This window comes from Entelurus aequoreus, linkage group LG13 (assembly GCF_033978785.1).
Source record: "Entelurus aequoreus isolate RoL-2023_Sb linkage group LG13, RoL_Eaeq_v1.1, whole genome shotgun sequence".
Classification (NCBI taxonomy): domain Eukaryota; kingdom Metazoa; phylum Chordata; class Actinopteri; order Syngnathiformes; family Syngnathidae; genus Entelurus; species Entelurus aequoreus.
The window spans coordinates 11,521,206-11,536,205 of NC_084743.1; the positions used below are offsets into that span (position 1 = coordinate 11,521,206).

Here is a 15,000-nt window from a genome sequence, read left to right on the forward strand (position 1 = left end):
TAATAATATTTTGTTTGCTAATTTAGCCGGCATACACCTCAGCGTCAATCATTTTGTTACTTGACAAACTGTACCTGTTAGCATGCTAACGTTAGTATGCTAGCATTTTTTAGCACATTTTGTAGCAATAATCTTGAGTCATATTTTGGCACTTGATGCTTGCTAACATTAGCATACTAGCATTTTTTTTTTTTTAATTTAGGTACACACCTCTGAATAATATATTTTGGTGTTTGATGCATGTTATAGAGTTGTATGCTAACATTAGCATGTTAGCTTTTATAGCTGATTTAGCAGGTATACACCTCGATGCCATATATGTTGGTCTTCTGCTAATGCTAACTAGACGCATGCTATTGTTAGCATGTAAGTATAGTGCTGCTATTTTTTTTAACCTAATTTGCTCAGATTTTTTTGTTACTTAACACCATCTGGCCAGCGTGTTAACTGTTAGCATTTTAGTTCCACTTCGCTCTTTCGGCATTCACACGCATTTCTAGTACTTTGAAAAAAATCTGTATCGTATCGGTTTAAAGGTGAAAACTAGCCTCGCATCCTTTGATTTGTCAGTCTTGGCCGTCAATGGGAAATGTTTGAGTGAGTGAAACCAGGGAGTGCCATGCAGAGACAGAGTTCAATTTAGCTCATGAGGAGAACGCATGGAGCTGCACACTTAGTCACAGTCTCGCCCTACGCGCTAAAGTACAGCTCCCGCGTCCCTCTATTTATTCAGGTCAACATCACTGAGACCGCCTCAAAAAGGAGTGGTCACATATATTATGCAAAGCAGGTCCAGGACGCACATTACGTCACGGAATGTGCTGGGGGCCTTGCGATTCCTTGTCTCTGCTTCGTCTGCGTGCTGTCGTCTTATCTGCGTGACGTTCTTGGCTGTTAGCGGGCTAAAACAAGGATAACATCTGCGGCTGAGGCCACCCCTCAGACAAGAAGTTTTTGTCCTTGCACAGATAGAAAAAGTACAGCTTAAGCACAATAGCTAATAACTATAGCAATACTAAAGTTGTGTGATAATATATATACATGATTATTCCAACACCCGAGCATTCAAAAAAGCGCTTATTCGTCCTCTGCTCATGGTAAACTAACCGGCCGGTGTCCCACCTTCCCTTTATCTCGAAAATCCTCGAAACAAATTGCTAAATGAACACTTAGCGTCTAACAATCTCTGTGAACCCTTTCAGTCCAGTTTCAGGGCAAAATCACTCTACAGAGACAGCCCTCGAAAAGTGACTAATGATCTATTGCTAACGATATTTTCTGATGCGTCATCCATCTTGCTGCTTCTAATATTTTATTAGAGCATATCAAAACATGTATTGGTATGTCAGACTTAGCCTTGTCTTGGTTAAACTACTATTTTACTGACAGGATGCGGTGCGTCTCCCGTAACAATGTGACCTCGGACTATGTTAAGGTAACGTGCGGAGTTCCACAGGGTTCGGTTCTTGGCCCTGCAGCAGTTTCTTCCAAGTAGCATTTTATAGGGGTGATCGATCCAGACGTCGATACTATTGACACCTACAGTGGTAACGTATCAGTATATCCCTTCTCAACGACACCGGAGTCGAACTTTTGCTTGCATGCAGAACGGCCCCAGGCCTATGGACACTACATCAACACACCCAAGACAATGGGCATATACATACACCCCCCCCCCCCTCTCCCCCAGCCCACGCCTTCACCACCGCTTGATTCCCCTTCGGGGTGATGGATGGCTGGCAGCGCTTCATAGCAGCAGTCGACCTCCAGGGCCCCAACTCCCCCCCATGTTTATGTGTGCATGGCATGGAGTTTTTTTTCCACTCCATACTCGGCCCCCTTAGGAGCCCAGTCTAGATTGTATTTACTCATCTTCTTCCCCAGCGTTTTACCTTTTCCCCACCTTTTACGGGGCGCCTCGTTGCGACCCATCAGCGTTCCTGTTCTGTAACCCTGTACACCGTTTGTTTGTCTAATCTTCAAAGGGGTTTGTGCTGAAAACATAGTTTCGTTATACTTGTTGCAATGACAATAAAGTCCTATCCTCCATTCATCCATTTTTTACCGCTTATTCCCTTCTGGGTCGCGGGGGGCACTGGATTATATCTCAGCTACAATCGGGCGGAAGGCAGGGTACACCCTGGACAAGTCACCATCTCATCACAGCTTATCCTATCCTATCCTATCCTATCCGATACTTGACCGCCAACTCTACATGCCCCTTAAGCTGACCAACACGCCGGATTGTAGTCAGCTGGAGGCGTGTCTTAATGAAATTAAACAATGGATGTCCGCTATCTTTTTGCAACTCAACGCTAATAAAACTGAAATGCTGATTATCGGTCCTGCTAGACACCGACACCTATTTGATGATACCACAACCAACCAAATACACCAGGCGACTCGGTAAAGACTCTCGGTACTATCTTCAACCCAACTCTCTCGATTGAGTCACACATTAAGAGTGTTACTAAAACGGCTTCCTTTCATATCCGTAATATCGCTAACATTTGTCCCCTTTTGTCCACCAGTGACGCTGAGATCATTTTTCCTGCGTTCGTTACGTCTCGTCTCGATTACTGGGGTGTTTACAGCATGACGATGCAGACGAAGCCGAATCGTAGGATTATGAAGGACCGTTTTGGTTTGTCTGCTCTGGTTGTCCGTTCTGGCTCTCAAATTGATCATAGAGCCTCTCCAAGATGTTATCTAATTTGCGATTCAATTAGATAACATCTGCCCACACCCCTGCCCGACCCATCCATCACCACGGGCAGCCTTTGGGCTCCTTGAACGTTTGCCATTGTCTTCCGAATTTGTGGACAGACCAGAGTAAAGCTCGATCAGATCAGCAGATGGCCTGTTATTACAGTTCCAAATAGGTATGTTCAATGTATTTGATGGAAATAAAAGGCCAGGCACAGGACTCTCCACTTCTCCCCAAGAGTATGTACCCAGCAGGACTGTGAGGTCTACCTCAACCTGAGCTTCTGGTGGAGAAATCCTGTCAGTTGAGTTTGTTACGTCTCGTCTCGATTACTGGGGTGTTTACAGCATGACGATGCAGACGAAGCCGAATCGTAGGATTATGAAGGACCGTTTTGGTTTGTCTGCTCAGGTTGTCCGTTCTGGCTCTCAAATTGATCATAGAGCCTCTCCTAGATGTTATCTAATTCGCGATTCAATTGAGAAATGATCAAAAGTCTGAGTGCCCACACCTCTGCCCGTCCCATCCATCACCACGGGCAGCCTTTGGGTTCTTTGAACGTTTGCCATTGTCTTCCCAATTTGTGGACATACCAGAGTAAAGCTCGATCAGGTCAGCAGATTGCCTGTTATTACAGTTCCAAATAGGTATGTTCAATGTATTTGATGGAAATAAAAGGCCAGGCACAGGACTCTCCACTTCTCCCCAAGAGTATGTACCCAGCAGGACTGTGAGGTCTACCTCAACCTGAGCTTCTGGTGGAGAAATCCTGTCAGTTGAGTTGAGAAACCAACTTATTAATTCCATGTTATAGATTTTGGAAAAGAAGCTCTTAGAATACAATGACAAGACAAAGAGCAAAGCGGAAGAGATACGGGAGAGGGAGGGGAAGCCTTCGCCTTGGCTGAGAGCCAGAAGTGTGTGATATATAAACAGAAGTCCTATTTACTGTAGAATTTGACCAATAATTCAAATGTATCCTTCTTTTGCAGGCAAGCCTGTTATGATCGTCACAGAATACATGGAGAATGGCTCACTGGACAGCTTTTTGAGGGTAAGTGCGTGTCGGGAATTATTCACTACAGACCACTTGTGCCAGGATTTACATCATGATTACTTCATAACTCGTCTGAAATATATTGCAATTCACTCTTTATTTCAACTCTACATTTAATGATACAAACAAGGGTTGTTTCGATACCAATGTATTAGTACCGGTACCAAAATGTATTCCTATACTTTTCGATAGTTTTCTAAATAAAGGGGACCTCAAAAAAATTTAATTATTGGCTTTATTTTAATAAAAAATCTTAGGGTACCGGTACATTAAACATATGTAATATTATTGCAATTTTAAATAAAATAGTGAACATACTAGACAACTTGTCTTTTAGTAGTAAGTAAACAAACAAAGACTCCAAATTAGTCTGCTGACCTATGCAGTAACATATTGTGTCATTTATAATGAAGCACAGTACGTCTGACTATGGTAGCCATAATGCTCCGATAATCCATCAAGCGGTGCGGCTTCGTAGCTTACCCAAGTCGTACTAAAACATTTTGACAGATTTTTGGGAACCATGTGTAATGTTTTATTTTCTAAATGAAACATCAACGTTTTGGTGTTGCTTGCTTACTGGTACTTGCTAGCGTCATTTTTGGAACAGGCGTCAACCTGCAGTTGACACGTATCCCTAATGTGTGACTGCCATCTACTGGTCACACTTATTACTACACCATACACCTACATATTGTGTCATTTATCTACCTATTATTTTGTCTACATTATGTGGGACAAACTGTAAAAAATAAATTATTAATCTACTTGTTCATTTACTGTTAATACCTGCTTATTTTCTGTTTTAACATGTTCTATCTACACTTTTGTTCAAATGTAATATTCACTTATTCTTCAGTTTGTTGATTCATAATTTAAGTTATCATGTGTCCAGGGACATATTTCCTGAGTTTATGAACATAATATGAATAAATAAATAAATAAAAAAGATTTTGTGATGATACAAAATATTAATGTAATCACAGTAGTATCGCCTAAATACGCTGTTGTACTTGGTATCATTACAGTGGATCCACCCATGGCATTTGTTTACATTGTGATTGAGCTAAAAAAAATAAAATAAAATAAATAAATAAATACAAATGTTTGTTTTTTTCCAACTCGTAATATCTGCTTATTTTCTGTTTTAACATGTTCTATCTACACTTCTGTTCAAATGTAATATTCACTTATTCTTCAGTTTTTTGGTTCATAATTGAAGTTAACATGTGTCCAGGGACATATTTCCTGAGTTTATGAACATAATATGAATAAATAGATAAATAAAAAAGATTTTGTAATGATAAAAAATATTGATGTAATCACAGTAGTATCACCTATATACGCTGTTGTACTTGGTATCATTACAGTGGATCCACCCATGGCATTTGTTTACATTGTGATTGAGGTAAAAAAAAAAAAAAAAAAAAAAAAAGGAATACAAATGTTGTTGTTTTTTTCAACTTGGGACTTCCCGCGGGCCGGATTTTGGACAATGGCGGGTTGTAGTTTGGGGACCCTTGATCCACATCAACTATATGATAAATCTGAGTGGCTGGACAGGACAGAATGAGAAAAAAATTATAAAAAAATTGAATTTCGATATTTGAATCGATTAAGAATCGTTACTAAAAAATAAAAATTTAAATAATCGTGACAAATAATAATGATTACTCTAAAAAAAAAAAAAAATTGACACCTCATGTATTCGGGTTTTATAGATTGTGACCATACATAAGCGTTCGGTATTAAATAAAAATACAAAAATGTTTTAACCTTACAATTAGAGCTGTCCGATATTATCGGCCGATAAATGCTTTAAAATGTAATATCGAAAATGATCGGTATCGTTTTTTTTATTATCGGTATCGTTTTTTTTTTTTTTTTTTTAAATTAAATCAACATAAAAAACACAAGATACACTTACAATTAGTGCACCAACCCAAAAAACCTCCCTCCCCCATTTACACTCATTCACACAAAAGGGTTGTTTCTTTCTGTTATTAATATTCTGCTTCCTACATTATATATCAATATATATCAATACAGTCTGCAAGGGATACAGTCCGTAAGCACACATGATTGTGCGTGCTGCTGCTCCACTAATAGTACTAACCTTTAACAGTTAATTTTACTCATTTTCATTCATTACTAGTTTCTATGTAACTGATTTTATATTGTTTTACTTTCTTTTTTATTCAAGAAAATGTTTTTAATTTATTTATCTTATTTTATTTTATTAATTTTTTTAAAAAAGGACCTTATCTTCACCATACCTGGTTGTCCAAATTAGGCATAATAATGTGTTAATTCCACAACTGTATATATCAGTATCGGTATCGGTTGATATCGGTATCGGTAATTAAAGAGTTGGACAATATCGGAATATCGGATATCGGCAAAAAGCCATTATCGGACATCCCTACTTACAATACTTGTGTTGAAAGTCATAAATCAGATATTATTGGTGATTTACTCATCAAAGTCATGTTGATGCTACACGGGCTAATTAATAAGGAGAAAAGCATCATAGCGAAACTACATCATTGCTCCCCTGCAGAATTGATGCACCAACCCAGTCTTGTTTTTGTTTCTGTTCTGTTGAAATATTATTATAAACCGCTGACAGCGTGACGTCTCCGTGCCCAAAAGTGACGTCCCGTTACGCACACACCACATTTAATAATTACCTTCTTTAACTTTTAGCCTGTCTTGGGCGAACAAACACATGCAGGTTTGCTGCTGCTAATTTGAATTCACCGCGGGTCAATGAAACCTCACAAGTGTGGGGAAAGACCCGCGGCGGGAAAAGACCTAAACATAATTGAGGTTAAGCGAGGTAAGGTGAGCCCGCGTCCCACATGTCTTATTTCAAACCGTGACGTGATGCCTTCTTTCTCCAGTCAATGTCAAAACGGAACGCGGTGAAGACATTCGCAGCGGTGACTTTGCTTACCACGTGGCTCGTCAGCCGAGTATCAGCCATGTTGTTATTATGAGCGCATACGCAGACGGACTATTTTTAGAGAGCTGACTCACCATGTTGACATATTGAGCTGCTGCATCGCCTCTGAGTCGGTGAAAGTGAACTCTAGATGATAAATCGTGCCTCTCACCTGGATAGTAGAAGGTTGTGGCGAGAAAGACGCAACGAGACAAACTGCGTAAGAATTACGATGATTTCCTCATCTAAACAGGAATATACAAACATCAGTCTTTATCCCAGTGAGAGCAGACATTGTACAGTAAGTGATTGTTTATTATTATGTTTGTATATCTTGTTTAGCACTTAGCAATGCTGCTACATGATGCTTAGTGTTGGACTAAAGCTGCTTCCAAAACTTGTAGATAATCCTCCTTATACTCAGGCTCAAAAATAGAAGTTTCTGGAACATAATTTGTCCCAAAGTAGTCTTTGCCATGATTAGTAGTGTTGTTGTTGTTAAGGAAAAGTGAACGTTGTTAAGCGTCTGTGAAATTAATACGCCGGCGTATGCTTAAAATTAGCAAAATATGTAAAAATTACATGTTAATATGAATGTTACTAGATACTACATATATACTTACATCATGTATATATTACCTGTTATTATGAATGTTACTACATGACATATATACTTACATCATGTATATATTACATGTTATTATGAATGTTACTACATGACATATATACTTACATCATGTATATATTACATGTTATTATGAATGTTACTACATGACATATATACTTACATCATGTATATATTACATGTTATTATGAATGTTACTACATGACATATATACTTACATCATGTATATATTACATGTTATTATGAATGTTACTACATGACATATATACTTACATCATGTATATATTACATGTTATTATGAATGTTACCACATGACATAAATACTTACATCATGTATATATTACATGTTATTATGAATGTTTCTACATGACATATATACTTACATCATGTATATATTACATGTTATTATGAATGTTACTACATGACATATATACTTACATCATGTATATATTACATGTTATTATGAATGTTACTACATTACATATATACTTACATCATGTATATATTACATGTTATTATGAATGTTACTACATGACATATATACTTAAATCATGTATATATTACATGTTATAATGAATGTTACTACTTTAAATATACATTTACAGCATGTTTGTATTATATGTTTGATCCTCCTTATATTCAGGTTCAAAAATAGAAGTTTCTGGATCATCATTTGTCCCAAATTAGTCTTTGTAGTCTCTCATCAAGTCTGCCATGATTAGTAGTCTTGTTGTTGTTGTAGGAAAACGCAAACGTTGTAATGCTTCTGTGAAATTAATACACCACCGTATGCTTCAAATGAGCAAAATATGTAAATATTACATCCGTTTGAATTTGAACTGGTATTTCGGAATTCCTGGAATTTCAGGAAAACCAGGAATTTGTAAAAAAAAAAGTTGTCCCAACTCGGAGGAATGTTTTGAAGGTGCAATGGTCAAAAATGGTTGAAAACTGTGGACTGTGAAAACGTTCTAGGATGAGGTGAAATTAGGGCTTTGGAAAACCGCGAATTCTGGGAATTCCTGGAATGTTTTTGAAGTTGGAAAATGGTGGTTTGATTGTCCAAGGTGGGTGGAGCGTGTGGATGGTGGAACAGTTCCAATCCGTTCAGAAATGTTGCAATTGTGTAAGTTTGAAAAATGGCCCGTTCATTTTCAATGGGCAGCATTTCCTGGAAAACCGCAAATTATGGATAGTCCGGGATATTTATTATTATTATTTTTTTTTTGGAGAGCTCACGATTCCCGGTCGAGCCGATGGTTTTGATACTCGAAGGGTTCCAATCGCATATAAACTGTGGGATGTGACCTCTGGCAATTTTATCTGTCGGAATAATAATAATAAATAGAGGATTTTTGGTGTAGAATCTTATAAGTGTGAATGTTTGGACATTCACACTTACAATAATCATAATAATAATTATAATAGTAATAAGATTAATATTAATAATACTAATAATAATACTAATAGATTATTTTTTTGGTGTAGACTCTTATAAGTGTGAATGCTTTGACATTCACACACAATAATAATAATAATAATAAATAAAAAAATATGTATATATTATTTTTTGGTATATAATCTTATAAGTGTAAATGATTCGACTTTCACACAATAATAATAATGATATAATACAAATAATATATAAATTATTTTTTGGTGTAGAATCTTATATGTGTGAATGTCCAACATTCACACATATAATAATAATAATAATAATAATAATAATAATATTAATAATATGAATATTAATATATGTTTTTTTTGTGTGTAGAATCTTATAAGTGTGAATGCTTTGACATTCACACATAATAATAATAATAATAATAATAATAATAATAATAATAATAATAATAATGAAAATAATGATATTATTAATAATAATAATAATAATTATAAAAAATAGATGAGTTTTTGGTATACAATTGTATAGGTATAAATGATTCGACATTCACACAATGATAATAATAATAATAATAATAAATAGATGAGTTTTTGGTATATAATCTTATAAGTGTAAATGATTCGACATTCACACAATAATAATAATAATAATAACAATAATAAATAGATGATTTTTTGGTGTAGAATCTTATATGTTTGAATGTCCAACTTTCACATATATGATAATAATAATAATAATATATGTTTTTTTTTGGTGTAGAAGAAGTGTGAATGCTTTGACATTCATACATAATAATAATAATAATAATAATAATAATAATAATAATAATAATAATAATAATAATAATAATAATAATAATAATGATAATAATAATAATAATCATCATAATAATAAATAGATTATTTTTTTGGTGTAGAATCTTATATATGTGAATGCTTGGACATTCACAAATAATAATAATCATAATAATCATAATAATATTAAACATAATTATAAATGTATGCATTTTTGGTGTATAATCTTATATGTGTGAATGTTGGACATTCACACATATAATAATAATAATAATAATAATAATAATAATAATAATAATAATAATAATAATAATCATCATCATCATAATAATAATCATACTAATAGTCATAGTAATAATAATAATAATACAATATGATTGTTTGGTGTACACTATTTTAAGTGTGAATGCTTTGACATTCACACTTATAATTATAGTAATAATAAAGTAACAATAACTATAATAAATAGATAATTTTTTAGTGTATAATATTTGTTGTGTGAATGTTTGGTTGGACATTCACACATAATAATAATTATAATAATAATAATAATAATAATAATAATAATAATAATAATAATCATTTCTTTCTTTCTTTCTTTCTTTCATTTTTATTTCGAATATGTAGACAAAACAAAAACAAACACATTTTGCAAAAAACAACAAAAAAGCCATTCAAGAATGAATAACAAAAACAATAATAATAATAATAATAATAATAGTAATAATAAAAAGCAAAAAGAAACAAGAAATGAAAATTAACATTAATGTAAACATATCCGAAAAGGAGTGAGAAGAAGTAAAAACTATAATAATAATAATAATAATAATAATAATAATAATAATAATACAATAAATAATAATAATACTACTAATAATAATGATAAATAAATAGATTATTTTTTGGTGTAGAATCTTATAAGTGTGAATGTGTCGACATTCACACAAATGATACTCAAGATACTACGAAATGCAGTTAACTATTATTGGCTCATGTGTATGGAGACACACAATTAGCTGCTAGTCGCTTGTCATCCGGGGCACTAAAAATGAATAGGATATGAGTGTTTGTTGTCAATAAAAAGACATTCATCAGCAATGTTGATCACATACTTTCCGATACAGATTTTGAGTTGTCATACCCTTTATACGCCATTGCGAGGAAGGCAGACGTCACTCGTTCGTCCAGTTGTTTTACTTAACTACCAATCGCTTTTCAGACTTTCTGTAAATCCTCCTGGTCCATAGGGTGTGTTGTGCCCGGTTTTCAACCATCAACCGACCTCTCTCATCACTTGGACTTACTCATCATGCCGGGAGGAACTTTTTTTCTTCCCTATTTTGACCGCGTGGCCGCTACTTACAAAAAAGGAGTGGACCCGCCTGGCTGGAATTAGCCAAAGCATGAGAGCCGAGTCATAACAGTGACATCAAAGCTGGTGGACTCGTGTCGGAGACCTTTTTCCACATGTCTGCTCTGCATCACGGAGGAGGAGCGCTTGTTTTGCTGGCCTGCAGCCAGGAGCCTGCGCTCCATCTCTGGACGTGTCACACGCACGCATACCCATCCTCAGGTGGGGCGTTATATAGCACACGCAGGCTTTGAAGTGACCGTGCCAGGTGGTCTGGCCGCTAACCGCTCCCGTCCAAAATGAGAGGGTCACGTCCGGGTTTATAAACAAACAAAAAGTGACTTCTTTTCCAACTTGGATTGATGTGCCCTGACAAACACAGACACAACATTCCCACTAAAGCGCTGCTAAAATAGCCTGCCCTCTCTGCCTTTGCGTGACAAACTTCCCGCATTTGTGTTCCTCTCCAGCTCAGCAGCAAATCACAAACAAATGTAAAAATACTCATAAAACATGTTTCCCTGCTATGACGAATGGATGACAGTGTATTTATTGTGTGACTCTGACTTCAACCTTTTAGCAAATGTCGACTCTGACCTCAAATTTTTTTTCCTGCATTTAAAAAAAGTCCAAAGTCTTCCAAATTCATACATTGTTGTTCCTTTTTTAGTCTTCTGTCATTCACAATCCATCAAATAAACTACTCACCCCCAAATCCTCCACACGACACCTCCGCTCCGGACAGGCTAACCTCCTCCAACCTCCAAGGACAAAGCTACGCCGCTCCCAGTCTGTGGAACGCTCTCCCTGACCACCTGAGGGCACCACAGACTGTGGAGGCTTTTAAAAAAGGCTTAAAAACCCTTATTTTTAAACAATTGTATATATATATATATATATATATATATATATATATATATATATATATATGGGGCGGTATAGCTCGGTTGGTAGAGCGGCCGTGCCAGCAACTTGAGGGTTGCAGGTTCGATCCCCGCTTCCGCCATCCTAGTCACTGCCGTCGTGTCCTTGGGCAAGACACTTCACCCACCTGCTCCCAGTGCCACCCACACTGGTTTAAATGTAACTTAGATATTGGGTTTCGCAATGTAAAGCGCTTTGAGTCACTTGAGAAAAAGCGCTATATAAATGTAATTCACTTCACTTCACTTCACTTCATATATATATAACATATAGTTTAGTTTAGTTTTAGCTATTTTGCTGTTCTGGTTTTTATTTGTATTTATTTTTTATATATTTTTATTTTTTTAATTTATTTTTTTAATACACTGTAGCACTTTGAGGTTGTTTACTCAATGTAAAGTGTTTTTTTTTACAAATAAAATATATTATTATTATTATTATTATTATAAGACAGGAACACAAATGTTTTTTTTCTTGTTTTATGCATTCTAACTCATAAATACTCGCTAGCAAAAGTCAGCGCACAATTGAACTAGTGGGAGCTACTCTATTCCGCCGATAAAACGCTTAAAACAACGCCAAAAAGCCTCCATCAACGTTTTTTATACACACTTTAAGTATATATGTAATGTAGAAACGTTCGAATGACCATGGAATATTTACGTATTTTGCTCTTTTTGCTCAAATATAAAAAACGGTACTCATAAAACGTTGCAAACATGTTTTCCTGCTATGACGAATGGATGACAGTGTATTTATTGTGTGACTCTGACTTGAACCTTTCAGCAAATGTCGACTCTGACCTCAAAAAAACTTTCCTGAATTTAAAAAAAGTCCAAAGTCTTCCAAATTTATATATGTTTATTCCTTTTTTAGTCTTATATCATTCACAATCCTTATATAAGACAAGAACACAAATGTTTTTTTGTTTTGTTTAATGCATTCTAAATCATAAATAATCACTAGCAAAAGTCAGCGCACAATTGAGCTAAGGGGAGTTTCTGTATTCCGCCAATAAAACGCTTTAAAAGCCTCTGTCAACGTTTTATATACACACTATAAGGATAAAGGGAAAGATGAATGCAGAAATGTACAGAGACATCCTGTATGGAAACCAACGCTCCCCATCCAACCTGGCGGAGCTCGAGAAGGGGCTGCAGAGAGGAATGGGTCAAACTAGTGTCATCGTGTTTAAAAAGATGCCAGGAACTGGGATACCAGTCAGGATAGAGGGAAAAATGAATGCAGCAATGTACAGAGACATCCTGGATGAAAACCAACACTCCCCATCCAACCTGGCGGAGCTTGAGAGGTGCTGCAGAGAGGAATGGGTCAAACTCGGTTCATTGTGTTTAAAAAAGATGCCAGGAACTGGGATACCAGTTAGGATAGAGGGAAAGATGAATACAGCAATGTGCAGAGACATCCTGGATGAAAACCAACCCTCCCCATCCAACCTGGCGGAGCTCGAGAGGTGCTGCAGAGAGGAATGAGTCAAACTCGTCTCATCGTGTTTAAAAAGATGCCAGAAACTGGGATACCAGTCAGGATAGAGGGAAAGATGAATGCAGCAATGCACAGAGACATCCTGGATGAAAACCAACGCTCCCCATCCAACCTGGCGGAGCTCGAGAGGTGCTGCAGAGAGGAATGAGTCAAACTCGTCTCATCGTGTTTAAAAAGATGCCAGAAACTGGGATACCAGTCAGGATAGAGGGAAATATGAATGCAGCAATGTACAGAGACATCCTTGATGAAAACCAACCCTCCCCATCCAACCTGGCGGAGCTTGAGAGGTGCTTCAGAGAGGAATGAGTCAAACTCGTCTCATCGTGTTTAAAAAGATGCCAGAAACTGGGATACCAGTCAGGATAGAGGGAAAGATGAATGCGGCAATGCACAGAGACATCCTGGATGGAAACCAACCCTCCCCATCCAACCTGGCGGAGCTCGAGAGGTGCTGCAGAGAGGAATGGGTCAAACTTGTGTCATCGTGTTTAAAAAGATGCCAGAAACTGGGATACCAGTCAGGATAGAGGGAAAGATGAATGCGGCAATGTACAGAGACATCCTGGATCGAAACCATGGTGTCCCATCTATCCAACCTGGCGGAGCTTGAGAGGTGCTGCAGAGAGGAATGGGTCAAACTCGGTTCATTGTGTTTAAAAAAGATGCCAGGAACTGGGATACCAGTTAGGATAGAGGGAAAGATGAATACAGCAATGTGCAGAGACATCCTGGATGAAAACCAACCCTCCCCATCCAACCTGGCGGAGCTCGAGAGGTGCTGCAGAGAGGAATGAGTCAAACTCGTCTCATCGTGTTTAAAAAGATGCCAGAAACTGGGATACCAGTCAGGATAGAGGGAAAGATGAATGCAGCAATGCACAGAGACATCCTGGATGAAAACCAACGCTCCCCATCCAACCTGGCGGAGCTCGAGAGGTGCTGCAGAGAGGAATGAGTCAAACTCGTCTCATCGTGTTTAAAAAGATGCCAGAAACTGGGATACCAGTCAGGATAGAGGGAAATATGAATGCAGCAATGTACAGAGACATCCTTGATGAAAACCAACCCTCCCCATCCAACCTGGCGGAGCTTGAGAGGTGCTTCAGAGAGGAATGAGTCAAACTCGTCTCATCGTGTTTAAAAAGATGCCAGAAACTGGGATACCAGTCAGGATAGAGGGAAAGATGAATGCGGCAATGCACAGAGACATCCTGGATGGAAACCAACCCTCCCCATCCAACCTGGCGGAGCTCGAGAGGTGCTGCAGAGAGGAATGAGTCAAACTTGTCTCATCGTGTTTAAAAAGATGCCAGAAACTGGGATACCAGTCAGGATAGAGGGAAAGATGAATGCGGCAATGTACAGAGACATCCTGGATCGAAACCATGGTGTCCCATCTATCCAACCTGGTGGAGCTTGAGAGGTGCTGCAAAGAGGATGGAGAGAAGGTGCCCAAAGATGGGTGTCTCAATCTCAGACTCGGGGCTTGAATCGCTGCCAAAGGTGCATCAACTAAGTACTGAGCGAAGGCTGTCAATACTTATGTACATGTGCTTTGTTAAAGTTCAATGAATTAGCCAATTGTTTAAACTTTTCACATTGTCATTATGGGGTATTGTGTGTAGAATTTTGAGGACGAAAATGAATGTATTCCATTCTGGAATGAGATTGTAACATACAAAAA

The 15,000-nt window shown here is 37.1% G+C and overlaps 1 protein-coding gene across 2 annotated transcripts in view; it reads left to right on the top strand.

Moving 5' to 3' along the window:
* Window positions 1–1,968: 1,968 nt before the first annotated feature.
* Window positions 1,969–15,000, top strand: part of LOC133663175 (ephrin type-A receptor 3-like) — a 52,295-nt gene continuing 39,263 nt past the window's right edge. For both annotated transcript variants that reach the window (XM_062067455.1, XM_062067454.1), the window contains exon 1: window positions 1,969–3,761. In XM_062067455.1, coding sequence (XP_061923439.1) covers window positions 3,681–3,761 — 81 coding nt within the window. In that variant the 5' untranslated portion in view covers window positions 1,969–3,680. The remainder of the gene's footprint in view (window positions 3,762–15,000) is intronic.